At 46.5% G+C, this 10,941-nt stretch overlaps 1 protein-coding gene across 1 annotated transcript in view; it reads left to right on the plus strand.

The window, feature by feature from the left end:
• ADGRF2 (adhesion G protein-coupled receptor F2) overlaps positions 1–5,841 on the plus strand; it is an 18,542-nt gene extending 12,701 nt beyond the window's left edge. The window contains exons 6-8 of the mRNA XM_012804681.1: positions 1,631–1,672; positions 5,093–5,152; positions 5,692–5,841. Coding sequence (XP_012660135.1) covers positions 1,631–1,672; positions 5,093–5,152; positions 5,692–5,841 — 252 coding nt within the window. The remainder of the gene's footprint in view (positions 1–1,630; positions 1,673–5,092; positions 5,153–5,691) is intronic.
• Positions 5,842–10,941: the final 5,100 nt, after the last annotated feature.

The following is a 10,941-nucleotide window of genomic DNA, read 5'->3' on the forward strand; positions in this document are numbered from 1 at the left end:
TCCTGCCTCTACCTCCCAAGTAGCTGGGACTACAGGTGCCCACCACAATGCCTGGCTATTTTTTGGTTGCAGCCATCATTGTTGTTTGGCAGTCCAGGCTGGATTTGAACCCTCCAGCTCAGGTGTATGTGGCTGGCACTTTAGCTATTTGAGCCACAGGCGCGGAGCCAAGTCCTCCACTCTCATCTGAGCTTTTAACCAATAGTGGTGGCAGTAGTGTAGTATTGTCACTGATGAATGCCAGGTTGTAACATCTTATGGTGCCCGTGTGCCTTATCAGGCCTCTGGCCGGGTGAGAGTCATATTCACTTATAATATCACAGCAGCTTAACGAGGGGGATGCCTAGATTAAATGCCACTATCTCCCTTCCCTTTTTAGGTGAGCCATGACCCAAGTAATTGCACATTCAAGAGACATTTTGTCTGATGAATGTTGCTGTCTTTCGCTTTTTGGAAGTTGAATCTCTGTGCTTCCTTTTTCTTATCTGAAAGACAGAACTGCTATCTGCCCCTCCTTCCTCCAGGGTGGTTTTGTGTCAATGTATGTGGAGGGAAAAAATAAAAATCCCAAATGGACTAAAACGATAGAGGATCAGCCTGGTTTTGATTTTATGGGCTCTTTCTTTGTATGGGTAATAAAAGATACAAAATCGAATTAATTCCTTCTATAGCAGCATTTTGAGGGCACCTGTTACATGCTTGGAAGCTCAATCTCTTTGATGCCTGATTAAGTTTTCTAAGGATGTGTATATTTGATTTTTCTTTGAAAATTTTATAATATTCTTATTGTGGATGGGAGGAAGAGGTTGAAGGTGTCATGGGAAGCTGTGACACCTGTTTCGCTGTTTCTGCTTTTTTTCTGTGAGATTTCTTTCCTTACTACTCTGGGACCCCAAGGGTGCTGTATATTGCCTAACCCCTCCTCTGGCCCCTGGATCCTTATATTCTGAAGGGAGGTACGGCTCCTGCGAAATGCAAAACAGTTTTGCTTTGCCCAAATTTCTTCCTTTCTCTTTGTCTCTTTCTCTCTTTCCTTCCCTCCCTCCCTCCTTCCCTCCCTCCCTCCCTCCTTCCTTCCTTCCTTCCTTCTGTCCTTCCTTCCTTCCGATTCTCATTCTGTCAGCCTAGGCAGAGTTCTGTGGCCTCATAGTTCACAGGAACCTCGAATGCTTGGACTCAAGCGATCCTCTTGCTTCAGTCTCCCCAGTAGCTGAGACTTACAGGTGCCGGCCACAACACCTGGCTAATTTTTCTAATTTTAGTAGAGACAGAGTCTCACTGTTGCTCAGGCTTGTCTGGAACTCCTGGGCTCAAGCAATCCACCAGCCTGGGCCTCCCAGAGTGCCAGGATCCCCAACCTTAAAATAAATTTCTAAAATATTCCTATATGAAACAGGGACTTTGTTTTCCTGAGGTATCTTAAATGTCTGGGACAGTGGCTGGTACATGAGGACAATTGATAGTTGCTGAATGAATGGGCTTAGGTGCTTTTTCCTAAAAATGGGAAATTAAAATATTTAATAAAATCATTTTTATTTTCATGAAAATAGGAACTGATAATGAATGATGAGATGTACTATTCCCCCAATTAGTTTGTAAGTGGCCCTTCCTCCTTCTCTGTTTTTCACAGGGCTTCTTCATCCTGGTTTTTGGAACAATCCTGGATCCAAAGGTACTGCTTGGGGATTTTTCTTCTTGTTTACGGGGAGCTGAGAGCCTTTCATCTCAGCAGTTCTGCAGATGTGAATAGGGCGTCCTCAATGCGGTTCACAATGAGAATGCTGTCTACCGCCTTTCACCTTTTATGGGGCTGATAGTTTTGTGTGTATTAGCTCTAATCCTTAAACAATCTTGGGCCACACTGTTTTCAGTTTTACAGATGAGGAAACTGAGTCTTAGAGTAATGAGTAGCTTGCTCGAGGTCACCATGGAAATTCACTCTAGTGAGTTGAAGCAGAAAAGGAATTCACTATATTTTACAGTATTATCTTTGGGAGGGTCTCTCTTTGGTGTGGAGTCCAGAGGCTTCCCTCGGGGAACAGTTTCCAATGGACAGCGCAGAATTTTTCCACCGGCAATCCTGCCCTTTCCACCTCTGCTGGGGCGCTGCTCCCAAGGCAGATGGCAGGGAGTGAGCATTGGGCTAGAGTGGTGCTGCTCCTGCTGTCAGGGTGATCCCCTGGTCTTGCTGTCCATGGGACCCTCTGCCACTACTGTCTGGGGGACCCCCTGCTGTCTGGTGGACCCTCTGCCACTGCTGTCTGGGGGACCCCCTACTCCTGCTGTCTGGGGGGCCCTCTGCCACTGCTGTCTGGGGGACCCCCTGCTCCTGTTCCTGGTATCCCCTCCTCCTGCTGTCTGGGGGACACCCTGCTGTCCGGTGGACCCTCTGCCACTGCTGTCTGGGGGGCCCCCTGCTGTCTGGTGGACCCTCTGCCACTACTGTCTGGGGGACCCCCTGCTCCTGTTCCTAGGATCCCCTCCTCCTACTGTCTGGGGGCCCTCTGCCACTACTGTCTGGGGGACCCCCTGCTGTCTGGTGGACCCTCTGCCACTGCTGTCTGGGGGACCCCCTGCTCCTGTTCCTAGGATCCCCCTACTCCTGCTGTCTGGGGGGCCCTCTGCCACTACTGTCTGGGGGGCCCCCTGCTGTCTGGTGAACCCTCTGCCACTACTGTCTGGGGGACCCCCTGCTGTCTGGGGGATCCCTCTGCCACTGCTGTTTGGGGGACCCCTTGCTCCTGTTCCTGGGATCCCCTCCTCCTGCTGTCTGGCGGTCCCCTCTGTTTGCCTTTCTGGCCGCCTGGCACCTGCTGTTTGGCATCGTCATGTCTAGCTGGCCGGGCTCAGGTCTCACGGCTGCATTTTAACTACAGGGTTGGTTGCAAGAGCAGTGGACTCAGGGAAGGAAGTTCTTCAGATAAAGATGAGTGTTGCTAGGTGATGGAAGGTGATAACAAATAAAAACAAAAAAATGAGCAAAACAATAAGGTTTCCTCCGACTTCTAAGATCACCCCTTTTCCTTTGTGCCTCACTGCCTCCTGGATCAGCAAAAAAACAGTCCTCTCAGGTGTACGTGCAAATCTCTCTGCTGATTAAAGTAAATACATTTAAGAAAGTGAAAAGGGACAACAGCAGGTTGGATCTCCCAACACAAGAGCACTCTCACACAGGGGGTTTTGTTTGTTTGTTATTTTTAAACTATGCTATTTTACTAAGTTACAAAAAGTTTGTAAAAGATGAATTTCACAATGGTCCTTTCATTATCTTATGAGGATCCCATATGAACCCATTTAAAATTATTCAGAGATAAAGACTATTAGTCTTTTTTTTTTGAGACAGAGTCTCACTTTGTCACTCTCGGTAGACTGCCATGGCGTCATAGCTCACGGCAACTTCAAACTTTTGGGCTTAAGTGATCCTTCTGCCTCAACCTCCTGAGTAGCTAGGACTGTAAGTGCCCACCACAACAGCCGGCTAGTTTCTCTTCTTTTAGTAGAGATGGGGGTCTCACCCTTGCTCAGGCTGATCTCCAACTACTGAGGTCAAGCAATCCACCTACCGCGGCCTCCCAGAGGGCTAAGATTACAGGCATGAGCCACTGCAGCTGGCCTGAAAGAGTACTAGTCTTGATATTTCTGGGTATATCTGTGTGCCTTCACACTTAGGACTCTCTAATTTCTCAAACGGAGAGCCGAAATTCTGCTACGTCCTCTGCCTTCTCCACTAGATTCTGGTAAAGAACAAATGCAATCTTGCAAGTGAAATCACATGGACAGCATGTAAGGGATTGCACTGTCATACACCGTGAGATGTTTTAAAATATTTTTAATGCTACAACTAGAATTTGTAGCCCAAGTGTGCACAGCAACATTATTACCGAGCATACTAGCCAGGTGCCGTGAGAGGTGCAAAGGACTGGACACCATGGCAGCTTCTACCAAGACAGGAACTTCTTACGTGCAAAATTATAACACAAAAGGCAAATACTCCAAAGTGTCACAAACCGTACATAAGTAATGGACCAAAAATTGTGCATGCTACTGGTCCTCCAATTTTAGGATCATGAACAGTGAGCGGATATCCTTAGATGCCTTCATTATTAATTTATAAGGCGTATGAGGTGCATTATGAAACAGATGAGTAGGAAAAGATGAGAACAAAGAAATCTGAGTAGAAGCGTCAATATACCTCCACAACCCCCAGTTTGTGAAGTGGCCCCTTGCGTGTATCCCCGCCCTCCAGTACTGGGGCGTGCTCTTCCTTCTTGGGAGTCTGTGAGTGACAAAGAACCCTGCCTTTTCAGGGATGCATGAAGCCTCTCTGAGCAGGAGGGCTTTGGAAGACAGAACTTGTACAAGGCCTTAGAAGGTGAAAAACAGTTTTTTAGAAGGAAAAGGAAGAGGAAATAAGAAGCATGCCTGAAGTTAGGAGAGAGAGTAAGGGAAGAGGACGGGGTGATCTGACGTCAGGGGACAAGAATACAAGTCCTGGTTCTTACTCTCAGGAACTGACACATTTTGAATGTCACAATCTTGGAAGCTTAATTTCCTCAGTTGTAAAATGAGGGTGACAGTATTCTCACAGGGTTTTGTATCTTTACCTTTACAAGGTTATTTGCTGGGTAAAATGAGATGACAGGTATTATACATAAGGTTATAAGACAAAACAGAATTCTTATTCTTATTTCATTGATCCCATGGACTGTTTCTATATTGTGTAGGGTTTTTTTTTCCTATAGAAAAGGAGACTTGAAAAATTAACAAACTATTGGAAGCGATTGTTAGGTGCTCCAAGAAAATAACACCCAAACTATGTCAAGAAAGCCTCAAAGTTGCAGTGACCGCGCTTCATAGCCATGGGGTCTGTGTTCAAGGCCCCGGGAATGAGTCTCTTACGTCAGCTCCACCTTTCTCATTTCTCCCCATCTCCCCGCTGTTCACCCCATCAGCTCCCTGCTCCCTAAATATCCCGCTGCGGGCCCAGGCTGCTAACACACTCGCTTGCCACAATACTTGCTGGGCCCAATCACCTGTGTTAGTTAACTCCTTATGATCTTTTAATACTTAATTCCTTTTGTTAAATATTCAGATAAGAGAAGCCTTGAAGGAACGAGTAATCTCTGCAAAGTGGATCTCCAGAATATCCGAGGTAAAGCTTTCCTATTCATTTTTGCATTATTAAAGTTTGACAAGATGACAAAGCTGATTTAAGTGAGTTTGGAGGAGAGGGACAGGGAGGCAGGTGCTGGAGGGTGAACATGAAACCACAGTAGGGAAGCAGGTGAGGACTCAGAGAAATGGGAGAAGACAAGAAGTCTTATGTTCCCGTGACAGTCGCTTATTCTCTACGAATCCAATCAGCTGGCCCACACCAAAGGGTGAACATTCCTGGGAAACAAATTCTGATCCTACACAAGGATCTTATGAATAGTGCAATTTTCAAGAGGAGTCAACTGCCCTCTTGAAAATCAGGTCATTGGACTTGTTTAAATAGGCCAGAAGCCTCTTCAGGGGTGTTGGGGAAAGCTTCAGTCATTGGCTAGCAGGCTGGACTATGAAGGCCCTTTAAAGCATCTTTTATTTCTATAAATTAGAAACCATTTACTCTTAAGCAAAGAATGAGAGACTCATCAGCTGTTCTGAGTGAGGGAAAAACTGCCAATCCTTTAAAAAATTTTTACATGGTAGCAAAAGTTGGATTCAGGGTTGTCCACAGAAGGCAGGGAGCAGGAAGAGCAGAGGGGGTCTGGAGCGCCCCACCCCACCTCCACGGGGCAGTATCACCTGTCTGGACAGCTGCTGCAGAACGTCCGCGTGGACGGAGGGTTTGGGGGCTAGGCCACTCTGTTGTCTAACTTTGACCTAAATGTTGATCTCGTTCTTAGTCCTTACTCTCCATACCTGGGAAGGTGCAGAGTTCTCTATATTCCTTCCAGTTTTAAAAAACAGAACAAAATGAACAGCCAAGTTTTACAGAGAAAAGATTATCTAAAGCAGTGGTTCTTAACCTTGGCTGCACAACAGAACCAGCTGGGAAGTTTCAAAAAACGGGGTTGCCTTGGGGGGGCGGCGCCTGTGGCTCAAGGAGTAGTTTGTCAGCCCCATATACCGGAGGTGGTGGGTTCAAACCCAGCCCTGGCCAAAAGAAAAAAAACAACTGCAAAAAAAAAGGGGGGGGTTGCCTGGGTGATACCCTGTAGATTCTAATTTGATTGGTCTTAAGTGTGGCTTAGGTTTGGGGAGTTTTCTAAGCTCCCAGGTGATTCTAATGTACAGTCAAGGCTGAGAACCATTCACGCTTCCCTGCAGCATCCTAGCATTGTAAATATGTGCCTCTAACCAGCACCCCTGATGCCGGTACTGCTCCTCTGCCCCACTCTGGTCTGCCCTGGGCTCTCAGGACAGACGGCTGACTCTCTCCATCCTTCCCCATTTAGCCTCGTTCCTTTCCTTACGTGTTTTGAATATGGATCCACTCAGGCCAGAGAAATTCTGCTCCTCAGGGCTGTAAAGAAATAGTCCTTGTGCCCACTTCTCTGCGTAGTTTTATGTGAATGATAAATCCAAATGATACGCAGCACTTTATTACCACTTGTTGATTATCTGAGTCAGTGATTTTTAATGCTGTCTATACCTTAGCACCAAATAGGGAACTTCAAAGAAAATCACCATCTGTCTAGGCTCCACTCAAGAAAAATTAAAGAGAAACTCTTGGGGGCTTTCAGCTTTTTCTTTTTTCTTTTTTTTCAAGCTCCCCAGTGATTTAATGTGCTGCCGGGGCTAGGAACCACTGGCCTATGAATTTTAGGTACATTTAATCTAATTTCTTGCAATCATTCCTTCATTCTGCACGAGCTTTAGCCACTGCCTGTCACTGGTTTTACAGACCTAGTCAGAGGACAGAAGTGGGCATGTCATCTGTGTGCTCCTCCTCTGCCCTTAGGAGCCCCTGCTGGCTCTGGAGGTCTGGAGTTAACGCCCACCCTACTCAGAGGTGCCCGTTTGGGTAGTGTCAGTTCCAGCTCCTCAGCGTCCGGGTAATCCGTCTTACATCTGACTGGATGAACTAGCCTATGCTTACGTGGCGATGATTCTAATAATTCTGCTAGTGAGTTAGTGTGTCACCTATCGGAGGGAACATACACCTAAAACACAGAGTATCTTCTGCAAGCAGGTGCAGAGCAGGCAGACAATTTTAGTTGGTGGTCTCAGCTGAGAAGGAGCTGTCCAGGTAGTCCTCTCTCTCCACTGTGGTGTTTCTCTCTGTGTCCAGGACACTCAGAGCCTTCTCTGTTGCCTCCTCCCTCCCAAACCAGTGGAGCTTTCAGGAGAGAGCCAGGCCAGGCCAAAATGGCTGATGTTTCCCGCAGTTCCAATACAAAGAAGGAGAGGAGATAGATAAAGTGAGGGGATAAGATAAATTGCTGTGCTTTGAATACTTGTGATAATCGACAACAGACTAGTAATGATAACTGTGATTATACCGTGTCTTCTACAGAACCTTTCTTCTGAATACTCTTGTCATCCCACCAAAGGGCCAAGCTAACATACCAGGATACATCCCTGACTTGGAAGGTGAGTGTGAAGCAAGGGTTCTCCATGTATGTGTCATATGTAATATTTTTAAAAATTGCAATTTGATTAATTATTAGAAATTATTTTTTTTTCTTGATGGAAAGGATTCTCCTGTATAATCTATTTTTACTTAGCTATGGTTAAAAACGAATTCCCACATCTAAGTTTTAGGCTACTGAAATTATTTTTGTCTTTGAAGAGCAATCCGGCATATCTGAGAATGTTTGCAAGTTAGTTTGGGTGTCATTTTTTTCGTTCATTTTTTTCGGACACTCTGTGGCCCTGGGTAGAGTGTCATGGTGTCAGCTCAGCTCATGGAAGCCTCAAACTCTTGGGCTCAAGAGACCTTGCCTCAGCCTCCTGCATAGCTGGAACTATAGGCACCTGTAGTCCAGAGTGACTTAAGGAGAAAAGGCTTTCCATCTGCCAGGGGGGCTCCACTCAAAGGGGCTTATGGTTCAAGAAAATAAATTTATAATGCATTTGTTGTGAAGCCTATGGGTCTTGCTACTTGTCCATGAAAGCTGTGATTTTTTGTTCTTGCCTAGTTATTTCTGTTTGTGGTGGAAATGGTGTCTCATTCTTGCTCAGGCTGGTCTTGAACTTCTGAGTTCAAGCAATCCACTTGCGTCAGCTTCCCAGAGTACTAGGATTATGGGTGTGAGCCACCATGCCCGGACTTAGCCTGGGTGTCTTTAAGAGAGGAGAGCGCAGAAGTGTTCACTTTCTACTTTGCTCCTCCCTCTCGCCCCTCTCCTCTCTGGTTCCCTACCCCAGAACATCCTAATGCTGTGTGTACGTCAGCAGCATCCCCCAAATTCCCATTTTGACCTCCTTCTTTGCCATAGTCTGAAAAGTTCAAAGATTATTGTAAACAATGTCTGCGAAACTTTAGGGATAATGTAGACGTTTACTTACATTCGAATGAGAGACAAAGACACATAGAAAAACAAAGCTCAGGAAGGCAATCACGAAGGGAAGCGTAAGTTCAGAAACACATACTCAGAGAGACATGGTGACTGGGGCTGGAAGAAGCCACCCAGACACGTGGATGTGTGCCGACGTGTCTCCCAATCCTGTGTTTCAATGTCGCTCTAGACCTAGAGGGAGAAGACCAGAGAGAGAGAGAGACAGAGTCACCCACATTGAGACACCTACACTACTCACAAGGAGACACACAGAGCCAGACAGATGCAGGGAGAAGATGAGAGACGCAGAGACGCAGAGAGAGACCCAGGGAAATGCAGAATGAAACAGAGTGACTCATGCAGAGACACATCCCGGGTAAAGGACAGGAACCGAGAGAGATGCAGAGAGAGCCTCCCACTCCTCGCTCTGACACAGCCCCGCTCCAGCAGCCTGGGTAGCCTTGGGCAGCTGTCCACGGATTCTTACAAAGAGCCAGTCTTTTTCAAGGGGAGTTAAAAGGAAGTGCTACACTTAAAAGGACCTAGTCTGCCTTAGAGTAAGACAAAAATTCTTAATTCAAAGGCGATGGAACAAGATGTTCCCTGATTCCAGAGTGACTTAAGGAGAAGAGGCTTTCCATCTGCCAAGGGGGCTCCACCCAAAGGGGCTCATGGTTCAAGAAAATGAACTTATAATGCAGTTGTTGTGAAGCTGATGGGTCTTGCTACTTGTACATGAAAGCTGTGGTTTTCTGTTCTTGACAAGGTTATGTATTCCGGAAGGGCAGAGCCCAGAGAAGGAACGTGCTCATTCCCGTCTTCTTGCTTCGGAGAGTCTGAGGAAGCCTCACAGGCTGCAGTGCTGACGGGAGAGGGCGTGGAGCACAGAAGGACGGACCGGCCGTCTGTCTAAGCTGTTCTGTGTTACTGGACCCTTCTCCTCTGTATATGCTGGGCTTTCACAAGGAACAAAAGACAAAGTGGGCCACGATCCTGGTTTTGTGGGGCCCTCCAGCTCTGTGCTACCAGGTCACATTTATCCTCAGGGAGACAGCTCTGGCTCAACTTGGCAAAGGTGGCCTGGCATGTCACCTGTCTAGATTCTGTGGGCTGCTGAGGGAGGGGTCCTCATGAATAGTCACCAGCAGTTGGGCTGACTCTAAGTAGGTCATTGCTGTGGTTCTTTTTCACAAAAGGAATCCAATGCCAGTATATTCCACTCCTTCAAATTTAAATTGATGTGGTGGTCAGCCGGGTTTGGGTTTAGATGCAACTGCTTTGAGCCAAGTGAAAAGCACAGAGGTTAGAACAAGACAAGATGCCATTTTAAGTTAAGGGGCTGAAGGCTGCCGCTGTGAGCTGTAGCAAACCAAGGACAGAAACACAGGTGTAAACCCAACTCTGCTGGCTCCCAGCCCTGGACTTTGTCTTCGGGACCACTGACAGGCTTTCTGTGTACACTGACGATGTTAAGATTAACCCTCAACAACACTATGTGGTTTTGAAACCTGAGATGGGGACGGGAAAATATCATATTTCAAACACACAGCTGCTTATTTTCTTAAGCTCGTATGTAAACAAATTCAGCATTCAAACCAGGGGCCTTTTGATGGGAGAATAGTACTGTAGGTAGAAGCCCTTTGGGGTGGGGAAAAAAGCCCCTTTACAAAGCAAGCATGCCCGCAGATGCAACGGAAGGAAACTAGTGGGTTAAGGGGGGGAGGGGCTGGGGAGCTCCTAATTATCTTGTCATGAAGCCAGTATTAATGACGCTGCCTCACAAGTGGGAAAGTGAGGCTCACTTTGTGGGTGGGTGGGATCTCTCTTTTTCTCTTTTTTTGCTGTAAATAATTTTTCTCCAAGTAGAGAAGTTTGAGAAGGCAAAAACATAATAAAGAGATCAACCAGAAGGTAGAAAAAAAATGCATCAAGCTGGAGAAAGAGTCACCTTTCAAGAGGCATTGCTTATTTGGGGACAGTAGCATCTTTCTTAGATGAAGTCCGAAATTGGCTTTAATTTGCCATGTACCGGTGCACCTGTAGGGTCTCTTCATGCGAAGTGACCAGAATAGGCTTGGTCCTGGTTCTGCTCTGCAGAGAGAGTTTAGGTACAAAGAAATACCACTTAGCCAGTGTTAATTATTGAAGTAAAGACAGAACTTCATGAAGGTAAATAGTTACAGGATTGTAAATCTGGACAATCTAGTTTAGGAAAGACTAAGCCAATTGCCTCAATTTACAGATAAGAACTCTGAGCACAGGGAGAGGGAGGGACGGGGTGGTGTTTCACTTGCGCCTCCGCTGAGCAGTCCCATCTGGTCCTAAGAGCTCTCTCCTCCTTCCTCGGGTGTGCTTCCTTCCTGGGGCAGAGAGGTCCGAAAGACACTCCATCTTGGGCTCATCTTTAACCAAGAAAGGCCATAGATGTTAACAGAGAAACTCTGGAAGAAACTGT

This window comes from Otolemur garnettii, unplaced genomic scaffold (assembly GCF_000181295.1).
Source record: "Otolemur garnettii isolate 467f Iridium unplaced genomic scaffold, OtoGar3 scaffold00031, whole genome shotgun sequence".
Classification (NCBI taxonomy): Eukaryota; Metazoa; Chordata; class Mammalia; order Primates; family Galagidae; genus Otolemur; species Otolemur garnettii.